The 21108-nt window shown below is 43.3% G+C and overlaps 1 protein-coding gene across 6 annotated transcripts in view; it reads left to right on the top strand.

Annotated features, from left to right (window-relative positions):
- LOC148022310 (uncharacterized) overlaps window positions 1-21108 on the top strand; it is a 255924-nt gene that overhangs the window by 172802 nt on the left and 62014 nt on the right. For all 6 annotated transcript variants that reach the window (XM_087697949.1, XM_087697947.1, XM_087697950.1 and 3 more), the window contains 2 exons: window positions 5916-6001; window positions 6101-6124. In XM_087697949.1, coding sequence (XP_087554075.1) covers window positions 5916-6001; window positions 6101-6124 — 110 coding nt within the window. The remainder of the gene's footprint in view (window positions 1-5915; window positions 6002-6100; window positions 6125-21108) is intronic.

Genomic DNA, 21108 nt, shown 5'->3' with positions numbered 1-21108 from the left:
GTCTGGTTGTGGGGGCCCCTAGGTCCACCTGCGGCGCGCGCCGCCTTCTATGCCAGCAGCACCAGCGCCTCCGGTGCTGCATTAGCGCCGTGCAGTGCCAGCGCCCAACAGCGCTACTTGCCCCCTGTTTGTGCATTGTTGTGTGCTCCTGCAGGCCCACCTTTCTCCTATCAGTGCCAATGCCCCTATCCGCCAGGCCCACTTGCTACCTCCCGCTCCTCTAGGATGCCAATATCCCCCTACCCCACTAGGCTGCCAACATAGAAGCTAAAAGGAGATATTTATCTATTTTTTATTTAGAAATCTAAACGACAGATTGGGGCTTTTGCTCGAGGAGTGCATCTTTGCTCTTGGATGTGCTTTCCGGCACACACATTGTAGATTTTTTTTGGGGAGTGGGTCAGAAAATTTAGGGCTTTTGGGTATCTAGCAGACATTGGCACATGTACTGCAGGTTCAGTCTGAAATAGACTGAAATTGTGCATTTTGGACAGCAAAAATTTGGGGCTTTTGCATTTGTTGTGCTGCTGAGCACTGTTTGTGCAATGGACAGCATATAAATTGGACAGTTGTAATCAAGTGTGATACAGTTCTGCTAATTACAGCTTGGTGTATGCTGTAATTTCTGGAAATTTGCAGATTTCCAGGTTGTTCCAGCTTTGGTTCTTGCTTTTGTGTTCTTTGAAACAGAGGCATTTACCATTGCCAATCAAGGACAGAGTGATGTATTCACATATGTATCCAAAGAGGATAGATTGGATGGCAATAACTATTATCTATGTTCCTTCATGATGAAGAATGTGCTAATTGCAAAAAATCTTTGGGATTATGTTAGTGGTGAAAAAGTTCATCCCGGAGTTGTGGCTCTTGCAACACCTTCCCCAAGAGGACGTGGTCAAAGGCCAACTCCAGCTCAGCCACTTCCCCAAAGATCAGCTACATAAAAGGCTTGGGACACACGGGATGCTCAAGCATTGTTACTGATTGCATTGGCAGTTTAGCGGTCTATAATCCCGCATATAAGGTCTGATGCTTCTTTACGAGAAGCATGGCTCACACTTGAGATGTTTGCTGAAAAAAACGAGACGCGCATCTCTTTCTTGAAAAAGGAGCTTGAGAATGTGAAGATGGATAAAGTTGATGCCATGTACGATTATCCTAATAACATTCAGGACTTGCATGAGCAGTTAATGAATGTACATGAGTATTATTTTGATGCACAGATGATCTCTATTACTTTGAATTCCTTGCCACCCTCTTATTTGGCATTTCACATGGCCTTAAATCTCTCTATGAGAATTTCTCCGTAGCCCCTTACCTTTCTTCAATTGGTTAGTTTGCTCCTAGAAGAAGAGCAAACAAGAAAAAACAATGGGGTGGATGTTGTAGTCTCTGAACTGGCTTTTATGATGAGATAGAAGGGCAAGGGCAGCCAGTCTAGAAATGCTCCGCAGAGTTCTTGAAGTTCAGGTACTTCACAGAGCAACAAGAAATAGGGGGTACACAAGCCAAGAAGGGCAAGTGCCATTATTGTAAGAAGCTAGGTCACTATATCATGGAATGTAAGAAGCGCATTGCAAAGGGGAAGAAGTCAGGGATATTTGTTTTTTATGCATCTTCTATTGCTACAGAGTTCGTGTCTTTTATTATAGATTGTGACTATTGTTTTTACACTTGCAGTTATGATTTTTCTTAGGTTGATAGATCATTTAGCTCTACTGAGGATGCTAGAACTCGGTTCTTTGACAATGGTGCTTCTAAGCACATTATATCCCATAGGGATTTGTTTTCCTTTGTTATTGCAGCTCATGTTGGTAAATTTGTGCAATGTGCCAACAATGTATCTTACCCTGTTAGAGGTGTCGGGAAGATTTTCTTGAAAGCCATTGATGGTTCTACTCTCTGTTTGCAGGATGTATCATATATGCCAGGGACAGAAAAATGAATTGTCAATTTCTTCTTTAGCAAAGTGTGGTATATAGGTCACATTTGGTGATGACAAATGCATGGTCAAGGATAAAGAATTCTTGACTTTGTTATTGACTCGCATATTATATCATGGACTCTTTGAGTTAGATGCTTATTCGATTGATCAGTCAATCTATTTAGCATCTAATTTTACTACTGCTATGTCAGAGGCAAAGTTATGGCATGCTCGAATGGGGCATGTTGACTATGGCAGTTTGATGCTTATGCAACGTACTCAGATGCTAGATGGCTTACCTCTCTTGGAGAGACCTCCTGAGTATATTTGTGAGAGATACATTTTGGAAAAAATACATTGATTCTCTTTTCCTCATGATGTTTCTTTTAATGCAACAACCAGGTTACAGATTGTGCATTCAGATGTATGTGGACCTATGCAAACAAGTCATTTGGTGGATGTTATTATTTCGTCACTTTCATTGATGAGCTACTCGTTTTTGTTAGGTCTACTCATTGATGAAAAAGTTAGAGGTGTATATTGCATTTTTGGCTTTTGTTGCACTTGTTGAAAATCAATCTGCCTGTAGGATTAAGACTCTCCATTTGGACCGAGGGGGGAATACATGTCCTCCTTGCTAGATAGATTTTTGAAGCAGAAAGGCATTGCCTATTAGTATACTACTGCTATTTTCATATTTTCATAGTACTAAGAAAGAAGTTGGACAACAAGGCTATCAAATGCATTTTTGTAGGGTACAACAGTGAGAGCAAAGGATATTGACTATATGACCCTATTTCCAAGAAAGTGTTTGTCTGTATGGATGTGATTTTTGATGAAAAATCAGAATTCTCCCTCGCTAGTTTTGACACGTATCAAGCTGCAAATGATGTATTTGAAGGGTTACTGTCCATTTCTCTTGGTGATACAGTTGGAGTTTCAACAAATGAACAAAATCTTCAGCCAACTACTCCATTAAGCAATGCAGAAATTCAGCCTATGGCTGATCTGAATATTCAACAAGATGCTAAATTGGAGGTTCATCAAGAGCTTGTACATAATCAAGAAGCTAGGCAAATGCCTAGAAGGTACTTGTAGACTATGCAAGATATTCATTTGGATGCTCCTATAGCAGGTTGCACTATAGACAAGCATGTTTGCATGATCATGCTAATACAATGGATTTTTTAATGCCAACACACACACTTGATGATGAGAATCCTGATTGGTTTGAGGATACACAATAGAGTGTGCATTGGATGGTAGCAACGCAAGCTAAATTTGTTTCTATCATAAAGAATCTGGGATTTAGTGACATTGCCCGTTGGAAAGAAAGCTATTGGCACAATGGATCTATAAGCTTAAAAGAAAAGCGGATGGATCCATTGATAAGTACAAAGCTAAGCTTGTGGCAAAGGCTTTGCTCCTACATCCCATATAACTACCATCCGGTGTATGGTTGCTTTGGCTGCTCATTATGGTTGGATTATGCACCACCTTGATATTAAAAGTGCATTTTTATATGGGGAACTTCAAGAAGAAGTGTATGTACAGCAGCCCATTGGTTTTGTGGTTAAGGGATTTGAACATTTGGTATGTAAGCTGAAAAAGGCTTTGTACGGTTTGAAGCAAGCTCTGTGAGCTTGGTATGTACAAATTGATGCCTGTTTACACAACCAAGGGTTGATTAATAGCCGATCCGAGTCTACTCTTTACGTATGCAAAGAGGGGAAATCCTTGCTGGTCATTTGTCTTTATATAGATGATCTTCTGCTCACAGGAACACATGCTGATCAGATTTCAATATTCAAGAAAATTTTGCAGCAAACATTTGAAATGTTAGATTTGGGGTCTTTGCATTACTATTTGGGCATTCAATTTATTCATGATACTAGAGGCATTGGATTGTCTCAGTCGAGATATATTGGTAAATTCCTCGGAAGATTTGGCTTCTAGGATTGCAAGCCAGTTAGCACACGGATGGAAACTGGACTCAAGCTATCTTTGCATGATAACAGTGATATGTTTGACATTCGCACATATACTCCAACAGTTAGATTTCTCATTTATTTATACAACACAAGCGTGGATATTTAGTTTGTAGTTTCAGCCTTGAGCAGATATATGTACAGCCCACGCATGTCACATTGGCAAGTTGTGAAGCATGTTTTTCGTTACTTGTAGGGTACTATGACTCTTGGACTGCTTTATGCCAAGGGGGGACCACTGCAATTACATGCTTACAGTGATTCAAATTGGGTTGGTGATTATGATTCACGTCACTCTACAAGTGAAATTGTTTCTTTCTTGGCTCATCTTGCATCTCTTGGCTTAGCAAGAAACAAACCTCTATTGCCACATCGTCTTGTGAAGCGGAATACAAGGCAGCTTTCGCTGCTATAGTTGAATGTGTATGGTTGAGACGCTTGTTGGCTGATTGTGATGTATCTGCCACGGAGCCTTCTCCTTTGTTTATTGATAGTCAGAGTGCCTTTGTCGTGACACGGAACCCAATGTTTCATGCATTCACGAAACACATAGAGATCCACTATCACTTTATCAAAGAGAGGCTACATGCAAGAGATATCAGCTTTATCTACTGTCCTACCATCAACCATGTGGGAGACATCTTCACCAAAGCTCTTCCTCGTGACAAGCTTGGACCATTTCGCAATGCTTTAAATTTGATCTTGTTTAATCACTTTTCACTCCAGAGGGGTTTGTTACGTTTGACTCGCACCTACGTTGACAAAGGAGTGTCGATGATCCACAATAGGACATTGGGGTATTGTTTACTCTCCTAACAAGAGGGTTTTCCCCCCAGTTACATTATTCTCTATTTTGCATGTTTATGTCACACAGTTGGTCACTTACCGTACTTTACACCTTTCGGATGTGAATATACCTTAACATTTGTGTCGTGCCATGTCTTCACTCTCACCCCCTCCATTGTCTACTGTGTACTCTCAGGTGAGAGCTTCCATCTCCATTCTCACAACTGTACCCCTAGGCTAGACAATATCTTCATCACAGATGTTACCTTGGAGTGAGTGACAGTTCTTTGTAGGATGGCAAGATACCCCAAATCCCTAAGAGACAACCACAGTGCCATTATCACCGGCAGATCCAGTCCATCATCACCCTCCATAAGTGACACCTACTGAGATACCTCACTCCCCACATGGGGGAGAAGATCTACAGCAGCTCATGAGATGGATGCTTGAGGCCAGGCCAGCCTTGTGATGCCATAGATTAGCACCAGAGTTTCCCATGGGCCACATCAGCAACTGATCTATGCCATGATTGCCCACCATAGGAAATGCGTTCTGAGACACTTGAGTCTTTCTATGTTGGAACAGATGTTTCAGGACCTATGAAAGAGGTGTTGGGATGAGCAGACATTACATCAGGCATATACAAGATTTATACCTCTATAAGCATTACTACATCTCTGTTTAGGAAATGCGTTCTGAGACACTTGAGTCTTTCTATGTTGGAACAGATGTTTCAGGACCTATGAAAGAGGTGTTGGGATGAGCAGACATTACATCAGGCATATACAAGATTTATACCTCTATAAGCATTACTACATCTCTGTTTAGGAGCTTTGGGTTTCTCATCTTTTCACTTTTCCTTTGTATTCATAGGACTTTACAAGTGGTCCCATACCTGGTCAACCCTCTCAGCACAGAGATTGATTCCGGGTAAGTCATGAGCTTGGTGCTACAGGTCTTTACTTTAGAGGTATTAAGTAGATAGAATGTTACAGGCTGTTTGTGAACAAAAATTCAACTCTAAAACATGTTGGTGAAAGAAACCATTAATTTGTATAAACAGCTTGGCAGTGAACTTTCCTGAATGAGTTGCTGCTTTGGCTAAGTGCATTCTATGTTTTTGACTGTAAAGACCTTTGCCATCACGGATATCAAGAGAGTGTTTATCTTCTTGCTTTGGGGAATTCCATAATGTATGCCTTGACCTTTGGCCACAGCTTCTGATTTTGAGAATATTGGCAGGAGAGAGGTCAATCAGTTTTTTAAGGAGAATTACACCCCAGAAATGTTAACGTGTGCAGTGGTAATGTCCATTATCAGTCCTTGTTCTTATGTTTGAGATCCCAACTTAAGTTACTACACTGTGTGAGACTAAGAGGTTTTTGTCTTTGTTGCTCAACAGGTTGGGGATGTCAATGCGGCAGAGGTTTTTTTCTTTATTTGTTCATCTTGTTCTGGCAGTTCGACTGACTTGAATTCCTTGTTCTTCTAGCCAGAAATAATTACATTATTTTCCTCTTCGCAATTTATACACTTGTATAAAATGCAGCTGAAGAAACACTCATTCCAAAGGAATTAAGGGCCAATGCTTTGGTGATGATGTGATGCTACAATCAAGATCTGTGGTTCAAAGCAAAAGGTTGCTGGGGTGTTGTGAGGTTTGGGGAACCTCACAACTGTATCTATGGATGTCCATCTTAAGTGTTCAAATTTTACACAAACAGGATATTAGTTGTGCAGCCATGACTGTATGCATGATTGTATACTTAGATAGTGCAATATTCATTGGCTCTAGTAGTCTTTAATGCTTGCTGAAGATTTATCTATGTAACTCTGAGATGCCAGATGGTGCAACTTAAGTGTTTGTGGTTGCCTTCATACATTTTATGCTTAAAATTTTCCAATCTTTGATGTGTTATCATTATGTGTGCACATTTGGAAGCAGAATACAAATGAGAGAGTAAAAGAAGAGAACACAAAGAACCGATCCCTTGCATGAATGTCAAAAGGACAGGGTGGTGAGGGCACTCAACAATGAAACATGCGCTCGTGGCTTAGATAGAGTACTTACAATTGTTGCACCATAGTAGAATAGGTTGCTCCTAAAGAAATCTAATCCCAAACACCCAAAATAGGGATCCTTGATAACTTCCACACCTTGAAACTCAATGCCATGTGCATTGAGTTGCTACCACCTTAATTGCTCCATTTAGCCCATAGGCTAGACTCATAGGCCACCTTTTTACCATGTGGTCACATAGAGCTTATCTAGCATACAAGTCAAGACTCAACCAATGTGGGAGCTCACACATGGCTCCTCCTCATGATGGGGGCCTTACAACTTTGAGCACCAGGGATCATTGGTGCCACCTTACAAGGGTAGGGCATTGATCATATCTAGCAACCCTCCTTAATGTCCACTTGCAAGTAAGGTACTTCCTTCACCAAATGCCAAGTTTTTGAAGATAGACTTACAGCAAATCCTTCATAAGTGTCTTGCTGAAGATATTTGCTCAATTCTCATGTGTTGGATTGTAGACCATGACTCCATTATCGCATCCTCGGGCAAGTCATACACCTAATAAAACTGAATCTCTATATGATTGGTACACACAAAACACTAGATTTTTGGCAATGGTGATGTAACTCTAGTTGTTGACATCTCAACACAGTTGGCTCTTAAACCTTTTCATTTTCAAAGGAGACAAAAGTCTATTAATAAATTATTGGAAACAAAGTATCCCAAATCAATATACAAAGTACAAAGCAACTGTGTAAATGACTTCCCTACCAAAAGATATACAATGAGGAAAGTGCATTACAAGGCCTTAATGAGATTTGTTACAAGGTCTAAATGAATAATGAGTTGAGAGGTCTATAGTATGAGACCATATGGGATTGACAATGGAAGAAAGTGCTAGAATTCCAAGTCCTGAGAAAAGCATCTCTCCTCCTCGCAATCTCCAAATTGCTTGTATCCTCTCCCATCTCCAATAGAGCTATCCCTTTCCAAATCTTGGAGAGAGTTTCTTCAATAGATATGTTCAATAAATCTATGGCATGGATCTCATGGTCCATATGTACCAAGCAAAAATGCTAGCTATGAGCTTCCACATGTGACAATGCCCATGAGTCCATATTATCTATGAGAATTTTGGCATGGCAATTTCACTCACAAGCTCCCTTGAGACAAGATAAGCAAGACACCCATGTACATCCTTATATGCTTAAGCTGGGTCTTTAACTATGACCCAAGCAATTGTCCTCGATGTAATGACCACAGAGTTTACAATACCATGAAACACCATTTTAAGGGCTCTCCTCCAAACCTCCTTAGTGTGAGAACAGAGGATCAAGGTACAGCAGAGATTCAGTAGACAGTGTGAGAGTGAGAGACAGAGTTGAAGCACGACACCCAAGAGAATAGACTGAATGAGTGTAATCTAAAAGTACGAAGTACAACCCTTAAACCTTAGGGTTGTAGGGGGATGTTCACACCCGACACACACTAAGTGCCCAAATGTGTGTAACATAAGCACATAAGTACATACGACAATAAGACCATAAGTCTGGGGGAAAAAACCTCTCCTACCGAGAGTAAAAAGTGCCCCAGTGTCCTATTGATCACCGACACAGCGTAAGTAAGGCGTGAGTCAAATACCCAACAAACCCCCCTGGAGTGAAGAGTGATCAAGAGTACAAGGATCATCCGCCACCAAAGGATATCAAATTTAAAGCATCGCGAAATGCTTCAAATTTGTCACGAGGAAGAGCTTTGGTGAAGATGTCTGCCACATTACTGGTGGTAGGACAATAGACAAGGCTAATATCACTTGCATGTAGCCTCTCTCTGACAAAGTGATAGTGAATCTCAATGTGTTTCGTGCGAGCATGAAACACTGGGTTCCGTGCCACTGCAATGGCACTCTGACTGTCAGTGAACAATGGAGTAGGCTCAGTAACAGATACATCCAAATCAGCTAGCAAGCGTCTAAGCCATACACATTCAACTGTGGTAGTGAAAGCTGCCTTGTATTCAGCTTCACATGACGATGTGGCAACAGTGGATTGTTTCTTGCTAAGCCAAGAAATGCAAGAAGTGCCAAGAAAGAAACAATTGCCACTAGTAGAGTGACGTGTATCATAATCACCAGCCCAATCAGAATCACTGTAAGCATGTAAATGCAGTGGTCCCCCCTTGGCATAAAGCAACCCAAGAGAACGAGTACCCTGCAAGTAGCGAAAAATATGCTTGACAGCTTGCCAATGTGACATACGTGGCTGATGCATATACCTGCTCAAAGCTGAAACTGCAAACTGTATGTCCGGCCTAGTATTGCATAGATAGATAAGACATCCAACTGCAGGAGCATATGTATGTATATCAAACAAATCACTGTCATCATGTAATGACAGTTTCAGTCCAGGTTCCATGGGAGTACTAACTGGCTTGCAATCCTGTAAGCCAAATTTCTCAAGAAGCTGCCCAATATACCTTGACTGTGATAACCCAATACCTCGAGCATTATGTATGAATTGGATGCCCAAGTAGTAATGCAAAACTCCCAAGTCAAACATGTCAAAAGTTTGCTGCAAATTTTGTTTGAATGTTGAAATCTGATCAGCATGTGTTCCAGTGAGCAAAAGGTCATCAACATAAAGACATAAAATCAGCATAGATCCCCCTTCTTTACATACGTAAAGGGTAGACTCAGATGAGCTGTTTAGAAACCCCTGACCAAGCAAGAAAGCATCTATCTTTTCATACCAAGCTCTAGGAGCTTGTTTTAAACCATATAGTGCCTTTTTGAGCTTGCATACCAAATGTTCTGAGCCTTCAACTGCAAAACCAATGGGCTACTGTAAATAAACTTCCTCCTGAAGTTCCCCATGTAAAAATGCAGTCTTGATATCTAGCTGATGTACTGTCCAACCATAATGTGCAGCCAAAGCAATCATAGACCTGATGGTCGTCATACGGGAAGTAGGAGCAAATGTCTCCTCATAATCAATGCCCTTTTTCTGTGCGTAGCCTTTAGCTACCAGCCGTGCCTTGTATTATCAATGGATCCATCTGCTTTTCTTTTCAATTTGTAGACCCATTTTGTTCCAATGGCTTTCTTCCCAAATGGCAAGGACACCAAATCCCAAGTTTGATTCTTAGTAATAGAATCTAATTCAGCTTGCATGGCTGCCATCCAATGCACACTGTGTTGTGCATCCTCATAACATTCAGGCTCTTCATTATCAAAAGTACTTGCTGCCATAATAAACTCCATGGTATGTGCTGAATCATGCAAGCGAGTTTACCTTCTAGTACGACCAGCCATGGGTGCATCCAAAGGACTATCTTGCATAGTCTGCAAATACCATCTAGGTAGCTGTCTAGCATCCTGGTTGTGTACAAGCTCTTGCTGAATTTCTGTTTCAGCATGATGCTGAGTATTCCGATCAGCCAATGGCTGAATTTCTGCACTTTCCATAGGAGCAGCTGGCTGAACATTAGGTTCATTTTGTGAACCTCCAGCTGAATCACCAAAAGTAATGGGCAGCAGCCCTTCAAAAACATCACGGGCAGCCTGATATGTGTCCAAACCAGCCAAGGATAATTCTGATTTTTCATCAAAAACAACATCCCTGCTGACAAAAACCTTCTTCGTAACGGGATCATAGAGTCTGTAGCCTTTGCTCTCATTGCTATATCCCATAAAAATGCACTTAACAGCCTTGTTGTCCAATTTTCTTCTAAGTACCTGTGGAATATGGGCATAGGCAAGACACCCAAAGGTACGAAAGTGACCAACCAAAGGTTTACGGCTGTTCCAAGCCTCAAATGGTGTGATGGTCTTCAAGGCTTTGGTAGGGCATCTGTTCAAAATATGGCAAGCACACATGACTGCTTCCATCCAAAAACTATGAGGCAAGCTCTTTGCCTTCAGCATACATCTGGCCATCTCCATGAGTGACCGATTTTTCCTCTCTGCTACCCCATTCTGCTGTGGAGTATAAGCTGTAGTATACTGATGTACTATGCCCTTCTGCTGCAAAAAAGAATTCAGCATAGAGGACATGTATTCCCCCCCTCGGTCCGAACGGAGAGTCTTAATGTGGCATCCAGATTGGTTTTCAACAAGTGCACTGAAAGCCAAAAATGCATCATACACTTCTGACTTCTTTTTCAAACAATAGACCCAACAAAAACGTGTGAAGTCATCAATGAATGTCACAAAATAATAACAACCACCCAATGACATGGTCTGCATAGGCCCACAAACATCCGAATGCACCAACTGCAATCTGGTTGTTGCTCTGAAAGCAACATCACGAGGAAATGAGAACCGATGCATTTTCCCCAAAATGCATCCCTCGCATAAGTGCTCAGGAGGTCTCTCCAAGAGAGGTAAGCCATCCAGCATCTGAGTACGCTGTAAAAGCATCAAGCTGCCAAAGTTTACATGCCCTAAACGAGCATGCCATAACTCCATCTGTATCATAGCAGGAGTAAGAGTGGATGTCAAGTATGTTGACTAATCTACTGAAAGAGCATCCAACTCATATAAACCATGACACAAAGATCCTGTCAAGACCAATGTCATGCATTCTTTTTCTTGAACCATGCAACGGTCATCATCAAAAGTGACGTGCATACCACAACGTGCCAAAGAAGAAATAGAAAGCAAATTCTTCTTTATTCCAGGCACAAACAAAGCATCCTGCAGGCGGAGAATAGAGCCATCAATGGCTGTGAGCTGATTCTCCCCAATACCACGAACAGGGTATGATGCATTATTGGCACACTGTACCGATTTCCCAACGGGAGGTGCACTAACTGAAGCAAACAAATCTCTGCGAGATGTAATATGTCTAGAAGCACCACTGTCAAAGAACCAAGTGTCAACATCCTCTGTAGAGCTAAGTGCTCTATCGGCCCAAGAGATGTCATAACTGCAAGTGTAAAAACAATAGTCCCTGTCCACAACAAAGGACGTGGACTCACTAGCAGTGGAAGGAGTAGTAGAAACAGACATTCCTGACTCCTTCTTCTTCTCTTTGGCGATGCGTTTTCTGCACTCAGTGATATAGTGGCCGGGCTTCTTACAATAATGACATTTTCCTTTCTTTGGTTGCGTCCCCCCTTGTGACTGATTCTGCGATGTGCCCGAAGTGCCAGAACTCAGTGGAGCATTTTTCACCTTGCTGTTCTTGCCTTTCTGTCTTGCCACAAAAGCCTGCTCAGAGACTATAGCATCCACACCACTATTTTTCCGTGTTTGCTCCTCCTCTAGAAGCAAGCTAACCAGCTGAATAAAAGTGAGTGGGTGCTCAGCAATCCTCATGGTGAGGTTCAATGCAGTATGAAAAGACCAGTACGAAGGAGGTAAGGAATTCAAGGTGGTGGATATCAACTGTGCATCCGAAAAATACTCATCTACATTCATGAGCTGCTCCCTCAAGTCCTGAATCTTGTTTAAGTGATCCTGCATAGAATCACCTTCATGCATCTTCAGAGTTTCCAACTCTTTCTTCAAGAAAGAGATTTGAGTCTCATTCTTTCCTGCAAACATATGCTCCAAAGTCAACCATGCATCTCGTGAAGAAGATGCCGAACGGATATGAGGTATGATGGACCGCTGAACTGCCAGAGCAATCAGCGACAATGCCTGTGCATCACGGGTATCCCAAACTTTTTGAGCTACAGTTCTTGGAGGAAGTGGTTGTGGTGGAGCGGGCTGAGGTCCCCGTTGTCCATGTGCGCCATGGGGAGGAGGAGTAGCGGGAGCTACAACTCCCAGTTGAGTTTCCTCTCCACTGACATAATCCCATAAATTCTTGGCCACTAATACATTTTTCATCATGAATGACCAAAGGGAATAGTTGTTTCCGTCCAGTCTGTCCTCCTTGGATACATACGTAAAAACATCACCTCCCTGATTTGCCATGATGACAAAATTTCCAAAGACAAAATGAGCAATGTCAAAGCAGTATTAACTGGAAATCTGCAAATTTCCAGAAATTGCAGCAAATACGTTTCTGCAATTAATGTGCAAGGGCGTACTCTGTCAGAAAACTGTCTTTTAATGCACGCTTCCCAAGGTGCAAATAGTGCACTGCAACACTATCATGTCAAAATCCCCAAAATTTTTGCCGAAATTTCTGTCAAAAACAGTCTTTCTGTGACTGTATCAGCAGTTCAAATGCAACTGTCCTCCAAATACACAAAAGCCCCAAAATTTCTGACGATCCAGTCCAGAAATTTGCATGGAATTTATCCCCCCACTTGTTCTGTGCTTGTCGCGTGTGAACCTCCGCTTCCAGAACTGTGTTCTGGGCTGAAATTTAAAAAAAAATTGTTGAAAATTTTACCTGACGTGGTCGTCAGACGAGCAGGCTGCGCGTGGTCAAAACGATGGGCAGGACGTTGACTGGCGGGCGCAGGACAGTCGTCGCAGTGCTTTCGTTGAGGGACGTGGACTGGGCAGGCGACGGGCTGCTGACGTAACGTTTTAAAACGGCGGCAGGCGGGCAGGCAGGCTGCGCGTGGTCTAACGGGCGTCGTCTGACGAAGACTGCGCTGTCGAACAGCGCGCGAGCTGCTGACATGAGCGAGACTGATGTCAGTCGTGACGTGACGAGACTGATGTCAGGCGGACTGACGAGACTGACAGAGTTTGACTACAGGCGGACACTCGTGCGAAGGCTGCACTCAGAGGAACAGTGCCTGGGCAGGGCGCGTGCAGGTACAGGTGGCGTCTGGGCAGGGCAGTGCTGCGCGCTGACTGTTGGAGCAGCGCGCAGGGCAGAGGAGTCGTCTGGTGCTGGCGGCTGGAGCTGACGGCCTGGAGCTGAACTAGCGTGTGCTGCAGACTGCAGACTGAAGACTGAAGCTGAGTTCAGAGCTGAGCTCTGATACCTAATGTGAGAACAGAGGATCAAGGTACAGCAGAGATTCAGTAGACAGTGTGAGAGTGAGAGATAGAGTTGAAGCACGACACCCAAGAGAATAGACTGAATGAGTGTAATCTAAAAGTACAAAGTACAACCCTTAAACCTTAGGGTTGTAGGGGGGTGTTCACACCCGACACACACTAAGTGCCCAAATGTGTGTAACATAAGCACATAAGTACATACAACAATAAGACCATAAGTCTGGGGGAAAAAACCTCTCCTACCGAGAGTAAAAAGTGCCCCAGTGTCCTACTGATCATCGACACTCCCATATGAGCGTAGGCGTAAGTAACGCGTGAGTCAAATACCCAACACTTAGCTCTAGGGCAATCCCAAGTGCAATGTCTCTATCTCCTCTGGCTCCTTGTGCTGCTAACACAAGGGGCATGGTCTCTACCATAGCCAAGCAAGGTACAAATTGCTGAACTCCTATATCCTAGTAACCAAAGAAAGAGTAAGATTTTCTTGGTCTATAACCGTCCTCCAATCTCCTTCAAAAGTCAACAAGGAAAGACAATGATATACTTTGTGCAGCCCATTGATGAGTCATTATGTGCACCACCTTAATTTTGCTCATTTTTATCATCCCTAATCTAGTGGTGTGTCCAAAAAAGGAAATATCTGTAGGCGTCTTTGTGAATGGATCTCCCCATATCCACTCTCTAGGTCCCGTTGTAGTTATCTTTGCATTCATCCACATTCTTCTTCATGGTTCTCGGTAGCACATAAAGACCGACATCAAGTTCCTTTTCCTCCTTCAGCATCAACATCCATGGTTGAGAGGGGATTCCTACCCTTTCTTGGTATTCTATAGGTTTCGGCATTTATAAGAATCAAGAATAGATGTAGTTTTGGACTTCCAAGTAGTGTCATTTGTGTCAAAATAACAAATATGCTCTAATACCATGTTCACATATGCAATGATGCAAAGAGATTGTAGGGTTTGCAGGGAGAAACATAGTGTGTGTACGGAAAATAGTGAGAGAGAAGAGAAACTCAGAAATATGAGAAGATGATGATAATGCATTGAATCATGCTATGAGAAGAAAGCTGAAATAGTTGAACTGAAGTGCAAAAGATGATTGCACTGTCCTATTGGAATCAAGCGGCAACACCTCTAGAAATCTGCACTGTGAAGGGGGCGAAATGTAGTCCTCCGGGCAATTGGCTATCGAAGTAATCACTGGAAGTTGAAGGATAATTGTCGAGGGAGCGAACCGCGATCCTATGATGCTGTTGGAGAGGAAGAATATGAGCATCAATTGTTGATGGAGCGAGCCACAATCCTCCAATGTCGAGGAGATGGCCTCGTTAGCAAGCGTAAATCTTGGAGTGTGTTGGAGCTGTCAAACGCAAGGAGAGCAACCCAGATGCTAATGCCAGGTACAAGATGATGACGCAAACGATGGAGAACTTCCCTAGGGTGTAAAATGTAAATACCTAGAGTGTGTCATGCCAACACCAGGGGTGAGGAGAGTGACATATGAGGAGGATGTTAATTGCTAGGTGGTGAAGTCCCAAGCATAGGTTGTCTAATGGTTGCTAGGTGAAAGATGATGTCGCTAGCTATGTAGAACTAACACCAAGATGTGGGGAAAAGCTCAAAAACACAAAACTTAATTATGAAACAAGGTGCCTAAAGCAGAGAGAGAAGAAGGTGGAAGGCAGTCATGAAGCACAAATCACAATGTCTGTTGGAAGGTGTGTGAGAGTAGTGAAAAGGTTGGAGAGAAAGAAAGAAAGAAAGAAAGATTGTTAACCCTCAAACAAACAAGGTGGAAATTTCCAAAAATCTAAAGCAAAAGACAAGGCTAAGATAAAAGTGAAATGGAAGACGAAGGCACGCCAAAGAAGAATCCAGAACACAAGAAGTACAAAATAGTCCCAAATCAAGGAGAAAGACGCACAAGAAAAAGCACAAGTCAATACTTTTGTAAAATAGCGCAAGGCGCACCAAGATTTATTTTAGGAGCGTCGGGCTCTCACCCGTGCAAATTGTAAAGGTAGATGGGCGGTGGAAAGAAAGCTAGGAAGATAGGAGGACAATGGGAAAAAGGGCCCAGCCGGCCATGTAAAAAAGGAGATAAGGGGATGGCCAGCCAAAAGGGATTTAGGGTTTTGTATATAAAGTTGAAAAGTGAATAAGAAGCTCATTCTTTTGTGTGGCCAAAAGTAGCTCTCCTCTTCTTCTTCTTCTTCTTCTTGCTTGCTTGAGCTTGTGCTTGAGAGAGGGAGTGTGAGAGTGTGAGGGAGTGAGTGTGTGAGGGTGAGGGACCGTGGTGGAGAAGCTCTCCGTCTTCTCCTCTCTTCTTCTACTCTTCGCTTCTCTTGCTCGCGGCAATGGAGCTTGGAGTATAGAGCTTGAGAATGGAGCTCGCTTGAAGCTTGCACTTGGATCGTGGAGCTACCGAAGTGCTCGGGAGAGGAGGCAACTCGATTGGGCATGGAGGTAAGCTCGCTACACTCCTAGAGATAGATAGCACGTCGGCTATGTGAGAGGTAGTCATTAGTGCTCGCTTGAAACGCTTGAACAATAAGTGGTCCGTGGGTCTTGGTGATTGAGCTTGTGCTTGTCCCTACATTTTTGTTCTATTGCCAGAACCAATGGATTCAAGCCTTGAGCATTTGCATGCTTCGAATCGAACATCGAAGTAGGGTTTTTCCCGAACCAGTGCTTAAGGTAGATAGGTAGGAAGCGAGGGAGTTTGAAGAGGTATTCGATCACTCGGCCAAACCCATTTGGACAAACCACTCAGTCGACCATTCGGGCCGTCCAAATCAACCATTCGGACCAACTTTATATTCGGCCCTCGGCCTTGACAACTCGACCGAGCTGACCCAGACACCCACCTCTTGGCCCGTTCGAGTCAACCATTCGGACCAACTTTGTGTTTGGTCCACTACCGTTCGGCCATTCGGCCCTCAAATAACCACATTCGGACTGGCCGAATCGGACATTTGGCCCAGTTGCATTTAGCTATTTTTTCATTCGGCCCTCCGCCATTTGGACTGGCCGAATCGGACATTCGGCCCAATTGCATTTGGCTATTTTTTCATTCAGCCCTCGGCCATTCAGACAGGCCGAATCGAACATTTGGCCCTTGCGATTCGGACCTGTTGGGCCAAATTTGGATTTTTAATGTGTAGATTTTGAAACCGACATAAAGACCATATAGAGCTAAAAGCACATCATAGATCTATCACTAGGCTGAGATCTAGAGCAAGTAGTTCAAAACTTGAACGGGTCCTTCAAATCGTATATAGTATTTAGCGTAACGGCCTTGCGGGCCAGAGGGTTTGCCCCTCTGCATCTCCCCCAAGTAGACTGGAGAGCAAACGCGCGCTGTGAAAGGTCCTCCAAATTAGATCTTAGTGTAGTGATGTCTCTACATAAACATAGATTCTCACTTATAAAATAGCAACCAAAAGCCCATACCCAAACAAAGACAAATAGAGACCCTAGAACCTCAATGGGCCAATCTAGCCAACAAGGGCAAAAAGCCACACCAAAAAAGCATGTATATGTTGCATTCAGACTGCATCTAGTCAAAGCGGAACGGAACAACGCCAAGCTACAACTGGGAGGATGACTAGAAATGACAATCCTAACGATAGATGCACCTTGAATGGCATTGCACAGACGACCCAAGATATCAGTAGAGAATCCACATTGGGTTGTGCAGTCGGGGACTCAAGGGCATGTATTAGAAGGCTTAAATTTATAAGCCAAGACCCGAAAGATGAAGACATAGTACCGCCTACTTATCTTAGGGTCAAACTCACTACAAAAAGGGAGCACTGTGTTGATGTTCTCATCGAGAATGAGCTGATTTTAATATCTTGACCTATGAAGCATGGACCCTACTAGGCCAACCAGAGCTCATACCAACTGATGCAACTCTTAATCCTTATGGGAGACACCTACAAGCACTTATCGGAAAGTGCAAAATCCTTGTAACCATTGAGGTTGAAAGCTTGCCTATCATATTCCATGTTCCCCCAAATAGTGCTGATTGTGGAAAGGAAACCCTCCTAGGAAGACCCTTCAAAAGGGTGAAAAAGTGTGAGGCTAATTACGTAGCACAGAGGATACACTTGACACTACTAGGTGTGAGGATAATCACAACCTTTAGTAAGGGTGACCTCATCAAACCTGGAGGGAAGGGCAAGAAACATTCTGATATACCAAGTAAGTCTAGTGATGAGAGCAAGGACTTGTTGAAAGAGTTGATACAAGTGTATGTTGAGCAAAGAGAACTAGTGAGCAAGGCCATACTTGAAACAAGGTCAGGAGACAATGCCAACGATAGGCTTTGGACTTACAAATATCGTAGAAGACCACAAAAGAAGCCCAAGCCTTACAGACGAAGGAATAGATGGAGAGCTAGCACAACGCCGCGATGGATATCCAAAGCATTGCTATATGCTCAAGGGTATTACACAGGTAACCGATGGATTTGGGTGCCAAAACCCCCTGCTAAACCACCTCTGTCAGCTGAACTACAAACTATCAAAAGCGAAGAAGCACAGGAGGAAAACTAAAACTAAGTCTCGAGTCAACAGCATTGGAGTGACTAAGCCCCTTACGATTGAAATCAAGAAACCAAACACGACTATTCGAAAGATAGATCCTCAGCCGAGCGTGCTTAACAAGCGGATATCAGATGTGACTGTAGAGTATAAAAAAAAGCCACTAGTGCCCAAGGATCCTTTGACTTCCCAAGAAGATAATGAGCACCACAGGCACAATGTTTCTCATGATACGGCTAGTGATGAGAGCAAGGACTTGTTGAAAGAGTTGATACAAGTGCATGTTGAACAAAGAGAACTAGTGAGTGAGGCCATGCTTGAAACAAGGTCAGGCGACAATGCCAAGGATAGGCTTTGGACTTACAAATATCGTAGAAGACCACAAAAGAAGCCCAAGCCTTACAAACGAAGGAATAGATGGAGAGCCAACACAATGCCGCGATGGATATCCAAAGCATTGCTACATGCTTAAGGGTATTACACAGGTAACCGATGGATTTGGGTGTCAAAACCCCCTGCTAAACCACCTCTGTCAGCTGAACTACAGACTGTATCAAAAGCAAAGAAGCGCAGGAGGAAATCTAAACGAAAAACCAAGTCTCGAGTCAATAGCATTGGAGTGACTAAGCCCCTTACGATTGAAATCAAGAAACCAAACAGGACTAAATGAAAGGTAGATCCTTAGCCAAGCGTGCTTAACAAGCGGATATCAGATGTGACTGTAGAGTGTAAATAAAAGCCACTAGTGCCCAAGGAGCCTTTGACATCCCAAGAAGATAATGAGCACCACGGGCACAATGTTGCTCATGATAAGGCTAATTGCTCAACAAAGTAAATGGCACAATCGTTAAACAATGGGAAAATCTTCCAGCCAGTGTCAAGTCCACTTAGGAGTCCCAAGTCTCCTACACCCTCTTTTTCTAAACGGACACAGGAGGCACGACAGCAATCGTCAAGTGCACCTGCTCAATTCCTATCTCAATCTCCATCTGAGGTTCCAAATGTCCAAGATGCGTGACATGACACCACCCTTAGCTCTCAGCCTGAGGATATGCCTATGCAATCCATTGTGACTAGCTCAACTGATGCTCGATCTGCATAAGTGAATGCACAAAGGGCAACAAAAGACACGGTCACTTCTGATTTACTTAAGGACTTAATACTGCAGTTTACCAATATTGGCCAGTCCACTAAACTAGCCGCTACTACTTCCAATCAGGAATCACAGCAGTCGTAGCCTTTGGTCGTGATGATGCCTCTTGCGGAACGTGTCCTTAGCAATTCACCTGTGGAAGAGGTGTCATAGCCAACATCCTTGACACCTCCAGTACGGCTGAAGCACTTGAAGCCTAGGTTTGAGGAGAAATCTCTCGAAGATCTGGCCAAGGAGATGGTGCATCTGACCAATGAACTAGAGATGAAGTGCTTGATGAAGCTTGATCACAGGCTGACAACCATCACACGTGCGTTCGTCCATGTGGACATTGGAAGGCCAACATCAGAGCACACAAATCTCATAGCCGAAGCCCTGACTTGGGACAAGCAACAACATGTTTGCTCCCGCTATGTAGCTGTTGCTGAAGAAGTCATAAAGAACATCCCAAAAGCCACAGCTAGAGAATTGCGCTTGATACCCTCACTCTATACTGCTCAATGTGAGACAAACAAGAAAGAGCTCGAATCAATCAAATGAAAAGGGAAAGGACAAGGTAACTTTGTGTAGAAATGGTACTCTAACTTGGCAGCCAAAATTGGCAACCGACTAATGACACTCGCTGAGCAAAGGAAAGCCCTTTGGACATCAATAACCGATCCCACGTACGTTGCCCCAACCTCATTACGAGTGTTGGCAATGATCCATGACGTCCAGCTTCCTGTCTCTGTCCAAAAACATCCCTTGTATGATAAACTGCTTCTAGAAGAAGATCTACACGTGGCTAGCAGGTTAGGAGTAGGAAGTATGGTTCTTGATGTTAGCGCATATGTCTTCTGCCTCACTCAAGACCCTGTAATCCTAGATCTCTATGCTTCCCATCAATACAACCCTGACTTCTTCAGTTGGTTCTGTCCAAGCCTACATGACAAGAATCCTAAACTGTCTCTTGGTTCTACACTAGAGTCACTTAAACCTCCTGAGCAAGAGAAAAACAGCTCTAAACATAACACCTGCACATGGAGGCATGTTCCAACAATGGGTAAGGACAAGAGCCTAGAGCAAACGCCCGACCAGGAGCAACTTCCAATGCAATCAGATGAGGAGCTAAACGGAGGGGAATTAACTAAAGAGCTAGACTCTCCAAAAAGAGAGGCAGTTGTACCCTCACAACCTAGCAAGGCTGTTTAGCAGACCGCAGCTATATCCCATGAGGACACATTAGAGGAAGAGAGGGTTGAGGCCTAACCAAGCATATCAACGGTTGACTTAGTTCAAGGTCCAGAATCTTTGAAGGATACACCTCAATTACCCAAGAAAAAGAGGAGAAAACAACGAAAACAATGGCAATTACACGTGATTGTAGACACCAAGAAGATTGAGACCAAGAGTACTGAAGAGCTGAGGAATAAAGCATCGGGTCCACCCATGAATGAACCCATTTCCATCTCTCCTAACAGCGGTGAAACCTCAGACACATCCGTGAGTTCTGATAAGCCAAAGCAACCATTACCATCAACGGTTGCTTGCAATACTCAATCCACCGACAGCAATAGAACTTGTATTGACCAATCAAGAGTGGATACAGCACTGTCACAAAAGGTTGACAAAAGTATACCAGTCACATCCGAGGAGAACCATGACACAATAGCAGCAAAGCCTCAGGAGAAACATGAAAACCCCGAGAACATAAGCAATCCTAGCATTGACCAATCCTGCTCATCTAGGCCTGAGCCCCCAACCATGCTTAAGCGTAAGGAAACTCCCAGAACCTTGCATGA

Source organism: Lygodium microphyllum, chromosome 17 (genome assembly GCF_053477565.2).
Source record: "Lygodium microphyllum isolate KBCC chromosome 17, Lygodium_microphyllum_v1.1.10, whole genome shotgun sequence".
NCBI classification, from domain to species: Eukaryota; Viridiplantae; Streptophyta; class Polypodiopsida; order Schizaeales; family Lygodiaceae; genus Lygodium; species Lygodium microphyllum.
This window is presented reverse-complemented; position numbering and strand designations above follow the sequence as displayed.